General features: G+C 31.4%; 1 protein-coding gene across 1 annotated transcript in view; it reads left to right on the top strand.

Annotated features, from left to right (window-relative positions):
- Positions 1-9,525, top strand: part of CngA (Cyclic nucleotide-gated ion channel subunit A) — a 193,305-nt gene extending 183,780 nt beyond the window's left edge. Inside the window, exons 6-8 of the mRNA XM_075313005.1 lie at positions 5,335-6,000; positions 6,117-6,267; positions 8,888-9,525. Of these exons, the coding sequence (XP_075169120.1) occupies positions 5,335-6,000; positions 6,117-6,267; positions 8,888-9,041 (971 nt within the window). The 3' untranslated portion in view covers positions 9,042-9,525. The remainder of the gene's footprint in view (positions 1-5,334; positions 6,001-6,116; positions 6,268-8,887) is intronic.
- Positions 9,526-19,121: the final 9,596 nt, after the last annotated feature.

The raw sequence follows: 19,121 nt of genomic DNA, 5'->3' as shown, positions 1-19,121 counted from the left end.
AAAAGCCAATCAGAGACCCTGATGAAGGTAAGTACGTTCCTTAAGCTGCACTCCCGCAGATCAGTGAGAGCCTGAAAGAAAGAGCACCCCAGTATCTTGTTTCTTCTTAGTAAAATTTACTCTTTTGTGTATCTTATGAACTCAGTTCAAGCAAACTTCTCCCATTTTAGGAAAATATGAACTAATTTGTCATTCCTGAAAATTTCAAAGAAAACTATGATATTTGATTCATGGTGGTGGGTATTTAAGATTCGGCCCGGCCAAACTTACTGCAGTATATACATGTTTATTTTGCTATTATTATATTTGTATACAACTTTTTTTCTTAGTTTTAGTTCACGTCATTAAAGTAAGCAAAAAATTATTCGACTAGGGAACATTTACTAACATTGCTCAAAATTTAACTAAAATCCACAAATTTTCATGAACTAAAATAAATTTAAGTTGGCATTAGCACCCCCTTTTTTGAGCGGAGGCATTTTTTTTTCTTATATCTATAATGATGGAGTTAATCGTGAATTTTAACCAAGGCTGTGAAGTAGAGCCAATTTAACTCCGACACTGGGTAATGTAACTAAATCCCATTTGTAATTCTGTGGTGGAAAGTACCAAATACGTACCGATTTCAAATTTATTTATGTGTCACGACAAACCTTAGCATTTTAGGGGTCTAAGGGTGACAGTGTGATTTACTTATATTTGATTGGAGAACCTCAATTGGCTATCGTTAGAGTCTTCCATCATTTAAATGTGAATAAGTTTTTTATTTCCTGTACTATTGCTTGTTAGTGTGATACTGGCAGTGTTCTAGTCACGGTTGACACAGTTGGTAGAATTCTACCACAAATGGTAGATTTTTTATTGTTTTGTAGATTGGTAGAATTCTTGATGTTTTGGTAGATTTATCAAAATCTTCCCTTCCAACTAAGAGATACATCAATTCTCTATTGAAATAAAATGTTGACAAAATTTTCTATAGAAATAAAATTTTGGACGTAATTTTCTACAGAAATAAAATTTTTGACAAAATTTTCTACAGAAATAAAATTTTGACAACATTTTCTATAGAAATAAAATTTTTGACAAAATTTTCTAGAGAAATAAACTTTTGACAAAATTTTCTAACGAAATAAATTTTTGACAAATTTTTCTAGAGAAATAAAATTTTGACAACATTTTCTATAGAAATAAAATTTTGACAATATTTTATATAGAAATAAAAAGGCAAAGGCCAACTATCATAAACCTTTTTTCGGAGGGTTCGAGTGTGGTTCACTTTGGGTCTAGTGAAGTACCCGAATGTATTCTGATAATTGGTTGATAGTTTTGCTGCAAGTAGAGAATGCTCATGAGGAATGTGGTAATTCCGAAACGTGCATCCATCCAACCATCTTGAAGTCTTTAGGGGTTTGCCCAAATAAATTTGACAAACATTCTTTTCCTCTGTTGGTTAAGCTACTCTTGTAGTTTAGTCAACGCAATGGTTTTAAAGCTGAGATCAAAACAACAAATAAAATAAAATGTTGACAAAATTTTCTATAGAAATAAATTTTTTGACAACATTTTTTATAGAAATAAAATGTTACCAACATTTTCTATAGAAATAAAATGTTACCAACATTTTCTATAGAAATAAAATTTTGACAAAATTTCTATAGAAATAAAATTATTGACAAATTTTTCTACGGAAATAAAATGTTGACAACATTGTCTAAAGAAATAAATTTTTGACAACATTTTCTATAGAAATAAAATTTTGACAACATTTTCTATAGAAATAAAATTTTGACAAAATTTTTTATAGAAATAACATTTTGACAACATTTTCTATAGAAATAAAATTTTGACAACATTTTCTATAGAAATAACATTTTGACAATATTTTCTATAGAATTTTTACCTAATTTTCTATAAAATAAAATTTTGTTTTCTATAGAAACAAAATATTGGACAAGATTATCTATAGAAATAGAATTTCGAGAAAATTTTCTATAGAAATAAAATTTCGAGAAAATTTTCTATAGAAGTAAAATTTCGAGAAAATTTTCTATAGAAATAAAATTTCGAGAAAATTTTCGATAGAAATAAAATTTCGAGAAAAGTTTCTATAGAAATAAAATTTCGAGAAAATTTTCTATAGAAATAAAATTTCGAGAAAATTTTCTATAGAAATAAAATTTTGACAAAATTTTCTATAGAAATAAAATTTTGGCGAAATTTTCTATAGAAATAAAATTTTGACAAAATGTTCTATAGGAAAAAGAAATTGACAAAATTTTTTATAGAAATAACATTTTGACAACATTTTCTATAGAAATAAAATTTTGACAACATTTTCTATAGAAATAAAATTTTGACAAAATTTTCTATACAACTAAAATTTTGACCTAATTTTCTATGAAATAAAATTTTGACAACATTTTCTATAGAAATAAAATATTGGACAAGATTATCTATAGAAATAGAATTTCGAGAAAATTTTCTATACAAATAAAATTTCGAGAAAATTTTCTATAAAAATAAAATGTTGACAACATTTCTATAGAAATAACATTTTGACAAAATTTTTTAGAGAAATAAAATTTTGACAAAATTTTCTATAGAAATAAAATTTTGACAAAATTTTCTATAGAAATAAAATTTTGACAAAATTTTCTATAAAAATAAAATTTTAACAAAATTTTTTATAGAAGTAAAATTTTGACAAAATTTTCTATAGAAAAAAATTTAATCCGAAAAGTAAAGACCAGATTTTTTGAAATCCACGCCGCAGTGATAGAAAACTTGCTCATGAGCTGAACATATCTCGAGAGAGGATGCAACGCATATTTACCAGAAAACAAGTGAGTAAGAAATTCGGGCAGGGCCGACTTTATCATACCCTAAGCCACGCCTACCGAATTATTAAACATAACATTTGTGGGGTAACATTGAAATATTGAGTCCATTATTAAAACAAGTATATAAGGCCGCAAGTTCGGCCAGGCCGAATCTTATGTACCCACCACCATGGATTGCGTAGAAACTTCTACGAAAGACTATCATCCACAATCGAATTACTTGGGATGTGGTATCTTAAAACTTCTTAACATCGTTTTCTAAATTGTGATTTAGTCCATACATGGTATATATTAGACAAAAGAGTTATGTATAGTTAAGTCTACAAATAATTACGAATCGATATGGACTTTTTGTACGTAGAGAGCCAGAATTGAAATATGGGGGTCGCTTATATGGGGGCTATATACAATTATGAACTTGATATGGACCACTTTTTGTGTGATTGGGGGTCGATTTATCTGAGGGCCATATATAACTATAGACCGATATGGACCTAGTTAGGCATGGTTGTTAACGACTATATACTAGCACAATGTACCAAATTTCAACTCACTCGGATTAAATTTGCTCCTCCAAGAGGTTCCAAAACCAAATCTCGGGATCGGTTTGTATGGGGCTATGCACGATTATGGACTGATATGGACCATTTTTGGCATGGTTGTTAAATATCATATACTACCACCACGTACCAAATTTCAAGCAGATCGGATGAATTTTGCTTCTCCAAAAGGCACCGGAGGTCAAATCTGGGGATCGGTTTATATGGGAGCTATATATAATTATGGACTGATATGAACCAATTCCTGCATGGTTGTTGGATACCATATACCAACATCACGTACCAAATTCCAACCGAATGGGAAGAATTTTGCCCTTCCAAGGGGCTCTGGGGGTCAAATCTGGGGATCGGTTTATATGGGGCCTATATATAATTATGGACCGATATCGACCAATTTTTGCATGGGAGTTTGAGGCCATATATTAACACCACGTACCAAATTTCAACTGAATCAGATGAATTTTGGTCTTCCAAGGGGTTCCGGAGGTCAAATCTGGTGATCGGTTTATATGGGGGCTATATAATTATGATCCGATGTGGACCAATTTTTGCATGGTTGTTAGAGACCATATACTAACATCACGTACCAAATTTCTGCCGGATCGGATGAAATTTGCTTCTCTTAGAGGCATCGCAAGCCAAATCGGAGGATCGGTTTATATGGGGGCTATATATAATTATGGACCGATGTGGACCAATTTTTACATGGTTGTTAGAGACCATATACTAACACCATGTACCAAATTTCAGCCGGATCGGATGAAATTTGCTTCTCTTAGAGGCCTCGCAAACCAAATCGGGGGATCGGTTTATATGGGGGCTATATATAATTATGGACCGATGTGGACCAATTTTTGCACGGTTGTTAGAGACCATATACTGACACCATGTACCAAATTTCAGCAGAATCGGATGAAATTTGCTTCTCTTAGGGGCCTCGCAAACCAAATCGGGGGATCGGTTTATATGGGAGCTATATATAATTATAGACCGATGTGGATCAATTTTTGCGTGGTTGTTAGAGACCATATACTAACACCATGTACCAAAATTCAGCCGGATCGGATGAAATTTGCTTCTCTTAGAGGCCTCGCAAGCCAAATTTTGGGGTCCGTTTATATGGGGGCTATACGTAATAGTGGACCGATATGGCCCATTTGCAATACCATCCGACCTACATCAATAACAACTACTTGTGCCAAGTTTCAAGTCGATAGCTTTTTTCGTTCGGAAGTTAGCGTGATTTCAACAGACGGACGGACATGCTCAGATCGACTCAGAATTTCACCACGACCCAGAATATATATACTTTATGGGGTCTTAAAGCAATATTTCGATGTGTTACAAACGGAATGACAAAGTTAATATACCCCCCATCCTATGGTGGTGGGTATAAAAAGAGGAAATGAAAGGGAATCGGTCTATACGGAGGCTTTATTAAAAACAGGACCGATCAAATCTAAATCAGACACAGGTCTGGGTGGGCCTACAATACCTCTAGATGTCAATTTTCAGTAAAATGGGATAAAAATTACAGCTGTAAGGAGTCAAATCGGGAGATCGATAAAATATAATGGAACGATGGAAATAAAAATTGGAGCTTTGATGTATGCCAGCGGACATGAGACAGGGTAACCTGAATCCTCTTTTCAACCTAACCTAACCTATTAGACCCCCATTACCATTCTATGGTGATGGTGTTATAAAATTTGATCAAGTGAAATCGTGATTGAGCAAAGAGGATCTCTTTTGTTTTAGGGATAAATACAACGGTATACTACGTTCCGCCTTCAGCCTTGAAGCCAATAAGCTACCTTTCTCTTCCATATTAATATTATTTACTTTTATGAATTTTCTTTTATTGTTGAGCTTTAATATCATGCTACCATATAGAAAACTTTTCGGTAATTCTATATTACAATAATCTATCCCAGGTAACATTGGTTCCATGATCTCCAATATGAATGTGGCCCGTGTGGAATTCCAAAATCGTATGGATGGTGTCAAACAATATATGGCCTTTCGCAAGGTAGGCCATGAGCTGGAGGCACGCGTCATACGTTGGTTTGCCTATACCTGGTCACAAAGTGGAGCTCTCGATGAGGAGCGAGTTCTTGCCGCACTGCCTGATAAATTAAAAGCGGAAATAGCCATACAGGTGCATATGGATACGTTAAGACAAGTTCGTATATTCCATGACACCGAACCAGGATTACTGGAAGCATTGGTGTTGAAACTAAAGCTACAAGTCTTCAGTCCCGGCGATTACATCTGTCGCAAAGGTGATGTGGGCAAAGAGATGTACATTGTGAAACGTGGCAAACTCTCAGTGGTGGCCGATGATGGTGTAACTGTCTTTGCCACCTTAGGTGCTGGATCTGTGTTTGGTGAAGTGTCTGTATTGGAAATTGCTGGCAATCGGACTGGTAATCGACGTACAGCGAATGTTCGTTCCTTAGGCTATTCGGATTTATTTTGTTTGGCCAAACGTGACTTGTGGGAAACGTTAGCTGACTATCCTGAAGCAAGAGCCACCCTTACAGAGAGAGGATGTCAGTTGCTGCGGAAGGATGGCTTACTCGATGAACAAGTTTTTGCGGGTAAGTGTTTGGCAAGGCAGTCCATCTCATGCCATGTCCCGCAACGGAAACCATGGCATTCTAATTTCGAATTTTAATTTTCAACATTTGTCTGTATTTTGTTTTTCTTTTTGCAGATTCCCAACGTGTCCATGACACCATAGAGAGTGGCATTGAAAAACTGGAGGTTTCAGTGGAAAATCTCAACATGAGACTGGCACGTCTACTGGCCGAATACACAGCAAGTCAGGCCAAAATGAAACAACGTTTGGCTAAACTCGAATTGAAGTGAGTGACAATTTTTAGTTCGTCTTTTTCTTTTTTTGTGGACATTGTACGTTTTCTAATTCATTAACGAAGTCCCACAACTTTCGAAAAACAAATATAAGCAAGGTAGAACAGTGGGAGAAATTGTACAAGAATTTGGAAACTTTTTAAAATATGGTATTTGAGTATACCAGATAAAATTTTGGGGTTTTTGGATAAAAATAAAAAAAGAAACTACAACCTCAGCTTTCACAAGAAAAAGTTTTGTTGATACCTTTATCCGTTGTAAAACTGAATTAATTCTAAAAAAAAGATTTGGAAATGTTTGTCAGAGAGCAGGAGGACCCAGAAGTCAAATGTAGGGGTCGGCTTATATGTGGGCTATACTTAATTATAAACAGATATGGGCCAATTTTTATACCCTCCACCATAGGATGGGGGGTATATTAACTTTGTCATTCCGTTTGTAACACATCGAAATATTGCTCTAAGAACCCATAAAGTATATATATTCTGGGTCGTGGTGAAATTCTGAGTCGATCTGAGCATGTCCGTCCGTCCGTCTGTTGAAATCACGCTAACTTCCGAACGAAACAAGCTATCGACTTGAAACTTTGCACAAGTAGTTGTTATTGATGTAGGTCGGATGGTATTGCAAATGGGCCATATCGGTTCGCTTTTACGTATAGCCCCCATATAAACGGACCCCCAAATTTGGCTTGCGAATTTTCTAAGAGAAGCAAATTTCATCCGATCCGGCTGAAATTTGGTACATGGTGTTAGTATATGGTCTCTAACAACCATGCAAAAATTGGTCCACATCGGTCCATAATTATATATAGCCCCCATATAAACCGATCTCCCGATATGGCTTGCGGAGCCTCTAAGAGAAGCAAATTTCATCCGATCCGGCTGAAATTTGGTACATGGTGTTACTATATGGTCTTTAACAACCATGCAAAAATTAGTCCACATCGGTCCATAATTATATATAGCCCCCATATAAACCGATCACCAGATTTGACCTCCGGAGCCTCTTGGAAGATAAAAATTCATCTGATTCAGTTGAAATTTGGTACGTGAAGTTAGTATATGGTATCCAACAACCATGCAGGAATTGGTTCATATCAGTCCATAATTATATATAGCCCCCATATAAACCGATCCCCAAATTTGACCTCCGGTGCCTTTTGGAGAAGCAAAATTCATCCGATCTGGTTGAAATTTGGTACGTGGTGGTAGTATATGGTATTTAACAACTATGCCAAAAGTGGTCCATATCAGTCCATAATCATATATAGCCCCCATATAAACCGATCCTGAGATTTGGTTTTGGAGCCTCTTGGAGGAGCAAATTTCATCCGAGTCATTTGAAATTTGGTACATTGTGCTAGTATATGACCGTTAACAACCATGCCTAGCTAGGTCCATATCGGTCTATAGTTATATATAGCCATCAGATAAATCTTGGGGATCGATTTATCTGATGGCTATATATAACACAAAAATTGGTCCATATCAAGTTCATAATTGTATATAGCCCCCATATAAGCGATCCCCATATTTCTATTCTGGCTCTCTACGTATTGTCTAATATATACCACGTATGGACTAACACATAATTTAGAAAACGATGTTAAGAAGTCTTAAGATACCACAACCCAAGTAATTCGATTGTGGATGACAGTCTTTCGTAGAAGTTTCTACGCAATCCATGGTGGAGGGTACATAAGCTTCGGCCTGGCCGAACTTACGGCCGTATATACTTGTTGATTATAATTTGGTGCTCGGTTTATATGGGGGCTTTTGTTCTCATTTTTTAAATAACAGAAATAACATTAAATTATACACTTGGTACAAATTATGGCCTTCACACGGCCGACAAAGCCATCAAACGATGCACAAATGTGTTTCTGCGATATCTTGGCCCATTGCCGGCGAAGCGCTGTCTTGAGTTGGTAGACACGTTAACATTTTTATACCCACCACCATAGAATGGTGATGGGGGTATAATAAGTTTGTCATTCCGTTTGTAACACATCGAAATATCGATTTCCGACTATATAAAGTATATATATTCTTGATCAGGGAGAAATTCTAAGACGATAAAGCCATGTCCGTCTGTCTGTTGTAATCACGCTACTTTCTTCAATATTGAAGCAATCATGCTGAAATTTTGCACAGACTCGTCTTTTGTCTGCAGGCAGGTCAAGTTCGAAGATGGGCTATATCGGTCAAGGTTTTGATATAGGCCCCATATAAACCGACCTCCCAATTTGCTGCCTTGGGCTTATAGACTGAGACCAATTTTTCGATGCGTTACAAACTGAATGGTGGAGGATATAAAAAATCGAAAAGTGAACCAGAGCAATATTAAGGACAACTTCATTTAAAATAAATAAATTCTTTAAATTCGAAATTTACTTCATCGTATGTCTTTGAATTAAAGCAGAATTCAACAGTTTCCCCCATTGTTTCTTGCCATGACATTGCTTAAGCTCATGAGTGTTGTTGTGTATATCCAGTGGAACTCGTGATCCTTCTTTAATTTCATTACAATGCTAAACTAATTGACTTATGCATGTTTTTTGTTTTTTCTTAATTTTTTTCTTTCTGGGTCTCATTTGATGCTATTTTCCAGTTACCAATTGACACAGAGCAACTCACTGACGGAGCAACATGCGCGCCCACCACGTAGTGGACGCCTATATTCACTGCAACCGAAAAGACGTCCAAGGCCGAGACCAGCCAGTGCTTCCAAGACCAACGATAATAATAAACAGAACACCTTGTAAAATTCCCTTAAAAAAACAAGGATGAAGGTACAAATTATTCACCCAATTCGTGTATGATGTAACGGTTTCAAAGAAATCTGAAGTTACTCCCCCCCCCCCCCCATTTGCTGAAATTTAAAACATGTCTAAACCTATGTAGGATTATTTTCTGTAAACCAGGAATCTAATGGCATAATGGAATGCTTATGGAATGAACATTTAATTTTAGGTTAAGGGTTCATTGCTGGGGCCAGCATTGTTAGAGAATGTTTAAAATAAGTGATCACCAGTTTCATGGTTATCATCTCATATCCCCAATATATACCAAGTGTTATGTTAATAAGTCAAAGAAGACTAATCGAGGATGGCCTAATAACAGGTATGGTTGCAATTACAAGATATCTGATACGAAATGATACCTTTTCACACGATCCAAGTGTTTTGTTTTGATTCGAACGAAAACAAAATTCGTTGAAATAATCTAAATTTTAGAATCTATACTCCTTTGATCGACATGACTTACTTTTTTAATTAGACAGTTGAAGTTAGAATAAAACTAATTTTATTGTTTTGTAGTATACAAATTCGTCTCAAAATTTTATTTCTATAGAAAATTTTGTCCAACATTTTATTTCTATAGAAAACTTTGTCAAAATTTTATTTCTATAGACACTGTTTTTAAAATGTTATTTCTATAGGAAATTTTGTCAAAATTTTATTTCTATAGACAGTTTTGTCAAACTTTTATTTTTATAGAAAATTTTGTAAAAATTTTATTTCTATAGAAAATTTTGTAAATTTTTTTTTTTCTATAGAAAATTTTGTCAAAATTTTATTTCTATAGAAAATTTTGTCAAAATTTTACTTCTATAGAAAATTTTGTCAAAATTTTATTTCTATAGCAAATTTTGTCAAAATTTTACTTCTATAGAAAATTTTTTCAAAATTTTATTTCTATAGAAAATTTTCTCGAAATTTTATTTCTATAGAAAATTTTCTCGAAAATTTATTTCTATAGAAAATTTTGTCAAAATTTTATTTTTATAGATAATGTTGTCCAATATTTTATTTCTATAGAAGATTTTGTCAAAATTTTATTTCTATAGAAAATTTTGTCAAAATTTTATTTCTCTGGAAAATTTGATCGACATGACTTCCTTTTTTAATTTTGTCACAATTTTATTTCTATAGACAGTTTTATCAAGTTTTTATTTCTATAGAAAATTTTGTAAAAATTTTATTTCTATAGAAAATTTTGTAAATTTTTTTTCTATAGAAAATTTTGTCAAAATTTTATTTCTATAGAAAATTATGTCAAAATTTTACTTCTATAGTAAATTTTGTCAAAATTTTATTTCTATAGAAAATTTTCTCGAAATTTTATTTCTATAGAAAATTTTCTCGAAAATTTATTTCTATAGAAAATTTTGTCAAACTTTTATTTCTATTGAAAATTTTGTCAAAATTTTATTTCTATAGAACATTTTGTCAAAATTCTTTTTCTATAGAAAAAAAATTTATTTCTATAGAAAATTTTGTCAAAATTTTATTTCTATAGCAAATTTTGTCAAAATTTTACTTCTATAGAAAATTTTTCAAAATTTTATTTCTATAGAAAATTTTCTCGAAATTTTATTTCTATAGAAAATTTTCTCGAAATTTTATTTCTATAGAAAATTTTGTCAAAATTTTATTTTTATAGATAATGTTGCCCAATATTTTATTTCTATAGAAGATTTTGTCAAAATTTTATTTCTATAGAAAATTTTGTCAAAATTTTATTTCTTTGGAAAATTTGATCGACATGACTTACTTTTTTAATTTTGTCAAAATTTTATTTCTATAGAAAATTTTGTAAAAATTTTATTTCTATAGAAAATTTTGTAAAAATTTTATTTCTATAGAAAATTTTATAAATTTTTTTTTCTATAGAAAATTTTGTCAAAATTTTATTTCTATAGAAAATTTTCTCGAAATTTTATTTCTATAGAAAATTTTGTCAAACTTTTATTTCTATTGAAAATTTTCTCGAAATTTTATTTCTATAGAAAATTTGGCAAACTTTTATTTTTATTGAAAATTTTGTCAAAATTTTATTTCTATAGAACATTTTGTCAAAATTCTTTTTCTATAGAAAAAAATTTATTTCTATAGAAAATTTTGTCAACATTTTATTTCTATAGCAAATTTTGTCAAAATTTTACTTCTATAGAACATTTTTTCAAAATTTTATTTCTATAGAATATTTTCTCGAAATTTTATTTCTATAGAAAATTTTCTCGAAATTTTATTTCTATAGAAAATTTTGTCAAAATTTTATTACTATAGAAAATTTTGTCAAAATTTTATTTTTATAGATAATGTTGCCCAATATTTTATTTCTGTAGAAGATTTTGTCAAAATTTTATTTCTATAGAAAATTTTGTCAAAATTGTATTTCTCTGGAAAATTTTGTAAAAATTTTATTTCTATAGAAAATTATGTCAACATTTTATTTCTATAGCATATTTTATTAAAATTTTATTTCTATAGAAAGTTTTCTCAATTTTTTTTCTATAGAAAATTTTGTCAAAATTTTATTTCTATAAAAAATGTTATTTCTGTAGAAAATTTTCTCGAAATTTTATTTCTATAGAAAATTTTGTCAAAATTTTATTTCTATAAAAAATGTTATTTCTGTAGAAAATTTTCTCGAAATTTTATTTCTATAGAAAATTTTCTCAAAATTTTATTTTTGTATAAAATTTTCTTGAAATTTTATTTCTATAGAAAATTTGGTCAAAATTTTATTTATATAGAAAATTTTGTCAACATTTCATTTCACAGAAAATTTGGTCATAATTTTATTTCTATAGGAAATTTGGTCAAAATGTTATTTCTATAGAAAATGTTACCAAATTTAATTTCTACACACAAACATTTTTTTTCTGATTCAATCACGAAATTAATTGATCCAATTAATTATTTAATTGAAATGTCTTCAATCACGAAAATTATAGTAGTTTTAATTGGGCATAGAAAAAATTCTTGATTAAAAAATTAATTGATTTCATTAACAAATTTCAATTAATTTTTTAATTGATTCAATTAAAAATTTAATTGATGTTGATTGCAAAATTCAATTAATTTTTAAATTTAAAAAGGTAACTATTTTCAATTACTTTCTGAATTGGCTTAGATTTTTTATTTGGATTAACAATTTATTTTTTGAAACACATTTTTAATAAAAATTCAAACAATGTTCATCACTTTTTTTAATTAACTTACGGTACGTTTACACTGCGCAAATATTTGACAGAAATCAAAGAAGAGTTCGCCGCCACAGTCAAACCTGCAAAACATTTTTAGCTCATATTCGATATATTACATCACGATAAGAACATCTTCCGAAAAAGGTATCCAAATATTTCGAAAGAGCTCCTGGAAAAAAGTTTGACACTTATTTTGTGCAAATATTTGCCTAGTGTGACCACACCCTTAGTCTTCCGAACTTGATTAAAATGTTAATTGTATCAATTATTTTTTTTTTTTTTTAATTAAAAATTAAATTTTCAATCATTTACTTCATTAACTTGATGTTTCTATCTCGATTAAAAAGTTAATTGTATCTATTAATTTATTAATTGAAAAAATTGTCAACTTCAATTAACTTTTTAATTGAGAATATTTTGGTGATATTTTTTTCTGTGTTTAGAAAATGTTGTCAACATTTTATTTTTAAAAATAAGTTTGCAACAATTTTATAGAAAATCTATAGAAAATTTTGTCAATATTTTATATCTATAGAAAATTTTGTCCAAAATTTTATTTCTATAGAAAATTTTGTCCAAAATTTTATTTCTATAGAAAATTTTGTCAATATTTTATATCTGTAGAAAATTTTGTCCAAATTTTATTTCTATAAAAAATTTTGCAAAAATTTTATTACTATAAAAAATTTTGTCAAAATTTTATTTCTATAGAAAATTTTGCCAAAATTTTATTTCTATAGGAAATATTGTTCAAAATTTTATTTCTATAGAAAATTTTGTCAAAATTTTTTTCTATAGAAAATTTTTATTTCTATAGAAAATTTAGATTCGGCCTGGTTGAACTTGCGGCTCTTTATACTTGTTTCATTTAATTAAATTTAAAGTTATGTCATTTTGCTCTGTGGCATTTCGATAAAAATTTAATGCATTCCTGGTTCTTGGTTTAAAGAAAATAAAAATATGTATAAAATATCTAGAAAAAAAGCCAACTAAATATGTTTTAAACAAAATATGAATGTTAACATAATATTTAAAATTAAATTTCTAGAATTTTAAGATAAAATAAAATTTATTTTAGATATAAAACACAACATTAAAATCTGAATCGAAAAAAAAAAATTTAAAGAAAATTAACTAAAACAAAATAAAAAGCAAAGAAACTAACATAAAAAAGTGTAATGTGCCTCAAAATAATTTTTAAAAAATTATGTAAAACACAAAACAAAAACACAATGTTCCCAGAAACAAAAACAACTATTTAGAATTTATTAAAACAAAAATACCATTATTGTAAAAATATTACAAAAATTTATTTCATAGAATTTAGAGTAGAAATATGTGATTAGGTATAGATATACGAAATGTCAACATCAACAACAACAAAATATAGTTTTATACATAAACAATAAAAATAAAATATTTTTGAAATTTAAATCATTCCCAGTTTAGAATAATAAATAAAAAATAAACAAACATACACACAAGAAAATCTTAAATCGAACAAACAACAAAAACTTTATATTTAGTTAACAACTAGAAAAACACTAAGGTAGTATTGTAATAAATGTATTTATGTGTATAAATATAAAAAAAGAGAAATATTAACAACAATAATAAAAAATAATAATTAATTTTTCCCACTTAAGGATGCACATCAAATACAAATTGCAAGGAGTCTAATGTACCTCATACAACAAAAAGGAAAAATGAATTGAAACAAAGAAAAAAATATGTCAATATTTTTGATTATTTAACTGGAGGAATTGAGAAAGTCTAATTCAGGGAGATAAAGTATAAAAGTTTCCTTGTGGGAATAATAAATAATTCATAGAAAAATTGTTAATTTTAAGCAAACGGCCAAGTCAAAATTATATTTTCATTTTATTATTATTATTTTTCATTTATTGTACTATAAATCAATAAATATCACAGTTTTTCATGAAATAAAAAATCAATAAAAAATTAAAATTTTGAAGAAAAAAAATGCTACTTATTTTTCTAATTTCTCTGATATGGTAAGTGTATAGATTGGCAAGGTTGCAATGATTACATAGAAAAAGTATCACAGGATTTCCTGTTTTTCCGAAAAAAATCAGGTCATCATTTGCTTGGAAGTGTACCCAGAGAGGACGAGCACTTCAATCATGTTTCAAGAGCAAAATGTTATTTTTGTTACTATTTTATTTTGCCCGGCAAACATATGACATTTTTGTCGCAACCATGCTATTTTCTCGCAAATTATGTATCTTATTTCAGCAACGATGTACATGTTTGGCGAGATAACAACATTTTTGCGATAAACATGTAACATGGTTGCCGGGCAAAAATAACATTTTGCTCTTGAAACATTTTTGAGGTGATTGTATTCCTTCTAACAGGTTGGCTGATAAGTCCCCGGTCTAACAAAGAAAAACACATTTTTTTGTCAAAATTCGTTTTTATTATTCAACATAGTTCCCTTCAAGAGCGATACAACGATTATAACGACCTTCCAATTTTTTGATACCATTTTGGTAGTACTCCTTCGGTTTTGCCTCAAAATATGCCTCAGTTTCGGCGATCACCTCTTCATTGCAGCCAATTTTTTTCCCTGCGAGCATCCTTTTGAGGTCTGAGAACAAGAAAAAGTCGCTGGGGGCCAGATCTGGTGAATACGTTGGGTGGGGCATCAATTCGAAGCCCAATTCATGATTTTTTCACATCGTTCTCAATGACTTATGGTACGGTGCGTTGTCTTGGTGGAACAACACTTTTTTCTTCTTCATATGGGGCCGTTTTGCCGCGATTTCGACCTTCAAACGCTCCAATAACGCCATATAATAGTCACTGTTGATGGTTTTTCCCTTCTCAAGATAATCGATAAAAATTATTCCATGTGCATCCCAAAAAACAGAGGCCATTACTTTTCCAGCGGACTTTTGAGTCTTTCCACGCTCCGGAGACGGTTCACCGGTCGCTGTCCACTCAACCGACTGTCGATTGGACTCAGGAGTGTAGTGATGAAGCCATGTTTCATCCATTGTCACATATCGACGGAAAAACTCGGGTGTATTACGAGTTAACAGCTGCAAACACCGCTCACAATCATCAACACGTTGTTGTTTTTGGTCAAATGTGAGCTCGCGCGGCACCCATTTTACACAGAGCTTCCGCATATCCAAATATTGATGAATGATATGGCCAACACGTTCCTTTGATATCTTTAAGGCCTCTGCTATCTCGATCAACTTCATTTTACGGCCATTCAAAATCATTTTGTGGATTTTTCTGATGTTTTCGTCGGTAACCACCTCTTTCGGGCGTCCACTGCGTTCACCGTCCTCCGTGCTCATTTCACCACGCTTGAATTTTGCATACCAATCAATTATTGTTGATTTCCCTGGGGAAGAGTCTGGAAACTCATTATCAAGCCAAGTTTTTGATTCCACCGTATTTTTTCCCTTCAGAAAACAGTATTTTATCAAAACACGAAATTCCTTTTTTCTTTTTTTTTTCACAATAACAAAAGTTGCTTCACAAAAGACGCTCTATCTCACAAACTAATTGACTTACAGACGTCAAATTTTGACACGAAGCATTTGAAGGTTGGTACTACATAAAAATAATATGCATTTAATACTAGCGACGACATCTATGTGTCAGACCGGGGACTTATCAGCCAAGCTGTTATGCGTGTACGTTACTTCTTGCGCCAGCATCTTTTATTGGATTTGGCTCATCTTGAAAAACCAATACAGTCGATTGCTCTTTACTTTCGGGCTCATACGCGTAATCTCAATCGTATTTGCGAAGCATTTCTTTCGACCAATCGACACGAGCCTGTTTGAGCGTGGGATCCAACGCGAAAATATTTTTTAACGGTCAGATGTTCATAAAATATTGAATGTATGCTTGTCCCAATAATGCCTAAGGTTGACTCAATCTTACGAAAGATCACATGACGATATTGCAATAACAGTCGGTTAATGATTTTACTTAACCGTAGGTTAGGTTAGGTTAGGTTATGTGGCAGCCCGATGTATCAGGCTCACATAGACTATTCAGTCCATTGTGATACCACAGTGGTGAACTTCTCTCTTATCACTGAGTGCTGCCCGATTCCATATTAAGCTCAATGACAAGGGACCTCCTTTTTATAGCCACGTCCGAACGGCGTTCCACATTGCACATTGCTTACTTAACCGTAGAAAATTTCTTCAAAATTGGTAGAAATTTCGGGCACACATAAAAAAAATTGTCTAATTCCATCACGAAATTAATTGATCCAATTAATTTTATAATTGAAATTTCTTCAATCACAGAAATGATGGTATCAATTAAACAAGTAAGGAAGGTCTAAAGTCGGGCGGGGTCGACTATATTATACCCTGCACCACTTTGTAAATCTAAATTTTCGATACCATATCACATCCTTCAAATGCGTTGGGGGCTATATATAAAGGTTTGTCCCAAATACATACATTTAAATATCACTCGATCTGGACAGAATTTGATAGACTTCTACAAAATCTATAGACTCTAAATTTAAGTCGGCTAATGCACTAGGGTGGAACACAATGTTAGTAAAAAAAAATATGGGAAACATTTAAATCTGAAGCAATTTTAAGGAAACTTCGCAAAAGTTTATTTATGATTTATCGCTCGATATATATGTATTATAAGTTTAGGAAAATTAGAATCATTTTTACAACTTTTCGACTAAGCAGTGGCGATTTTACAAGGAAAATGTTGGTATGTTGACCATTTTTGTCGAAATCAGAAAAACATATATATGGGAGCTATATATAAATCTAAACCGATTTCAACAAAATTTGGCACCCATAGCTACAATGCTAATTCTACTCCCTGTGCAAAATTTCAACTAAATCTGAGTTAAATATTGGCCTCTGTGGTCATATGAGTGTAAATCGGGCGAAAGCTATATATGGGATGTATATCTAAATCTGAACCGATTTCAACCAAAATTGGCACGCATAGCTACAATGCTAATTCTACTCCCTGTGCAAAATTTTATTTTATTTCATTTCCTAAATCGGATCAAAAAATTGGCCTCTGCGGTCATATGAGTGTAAATCGGGCGAAAGCTATATATGGGAGCTATATCTAACTCTGATCTGATTTCATTAAAATTTGGCACACATGACTATAGTACTAATTGTTCTTCTTGTGCAAAATATTAAGCAAATTAGGGTAAAACTCTGGCTTCTGGGGCCATATAAGTGCATATCGGGCGAAAGATATATATGGGAGCTATATCTAAATCTGAACCGATTTCAACCAAATTCGGCACACTTTACGAAACTATCAATTGTACTCCTTGTGCAAAATTTAATGTAAATCAGGTTGAAATTCTGGCTTCTGGGGCCATATTACGCCCAAAGAAAAAATATTTCCCTCCGGAACGAAATTTTATACAAACGAAATTCCCCTTTCCTATAATGTATTTTTGTTGGGAGCAAATAAACCCGAATTTGTTCTAAGCTATTCTACGATTGCCTCTGATAGTTTTTATTTGCTTTAAAAGAATATTTTTTGCGTCAAAAGAAAACTTTGATTGTCTAAAATTTCGTTCATCAGAAAAGAAAACTCTTCTTTCTTCGTAGTAGATATCGGGCGAAAGATATATATGGGAGCTATATCTAAATCTGCACCGATTTCAACCAAATTCGGCACACTTTACGAAACTATCAATTGTACTCCTTGTGCAAAATTTAAAGTAAATCAGGCTGAAATTCTGGCTTCTGGAGCCATATTAGTAGAAATCGGGCGGAAGATATATATGGGAGCTATATCTAAAACTGAACCGATTTCTTCCAAAATCAATAGGTTTCTATTCTGACCCAAAATACATACTTGTGCCGAATTTTAAGTCGATTGGACTAAAATTGCGACCTAGACTTTGATAACAAAAATGTGTTCAGGGACAGACGGACATCGCTATATCGACTCAGGGACTGATCCTAAACAATATTGCCAAAGACAACATATGTCTATCTCGTCTCCTTCTGGGTGTTGCAAACATATGCACTAACTTATAATACCCTGTTCCACAGTGTGGCGCAGGGTATAAAAATTAATTGACAGTCAATTAAAAAATTAATTGATACTGTTAATTTGTGTGATTGATTTTTATTTAAATTAACCCTTCGTTGCATGACATTGCATATATGCAATGTTAGTTTCTTGTCTGTCTAGCTCCTATTCTTTTACATATTTTACCATAATTTTTTTTTGTTATTCACATTTTGGAAGCTGTAGATTATATTTGATAAGGATTTTGTCCAGTATCGTAACAGTTTCATTTAAATAAAGCGAAATTAAAATAAGCATGTTGAGTACCTCGAAAATTTTAACTTATTTGTTTTAATATTATGAAACTTTCTTAAAATTTTTTTAAATGTAAATATAAAATGATAAGTTTACTCTATTCTAAACGCTACGTATATAGTTTTGTAATACAAATTATATTTACAAGAGCTCTACAATGAATGATATCATATCTGCAATTTCATGCGTTTGAGCCGATATGAACTGTCATTGCATATATGCCATATAATTGCACATGTGCAATATCATGCATTCAATCAATTTTTCTTACTACTAGGACACTTAGCGACGAATATGAATATAAAACCGAGTATTTTGATGATGATGGAGATTTAAACACCGAGTTTGATATAAATCGAGGTCGTAGAAGAAGATTCGAGTTGATCCTTGGCCTACATCATTGGAGAATCGTATAACATACAAGCTTCTGGATTGTAATTGTTACACGTATATCATCGTGATATATTGGTTAAATGGGTTCACATTTGTTTTGCGGTGGTCTATCCCCTGTCAATATGTTGGT

This window comes from Haematobia irritans, chromosome 5, assembly GCF_050003625.1.
Source record: "Haematobia irritans isolate KBUSLIRL chromosome 5, ASM5000362v1, whole genome shotgun sequence".
NCBI lineage: Eukaryota > Metazoa > Arthropoda > Insecta > Diptera > Muscidae > Haematobia > Haematobia irritans.
The sequence above is the reverse complement of the archived record's forward strand: the minus strand, read 5'-3'. Positions and strand labels throughout refer to the sequence as shown.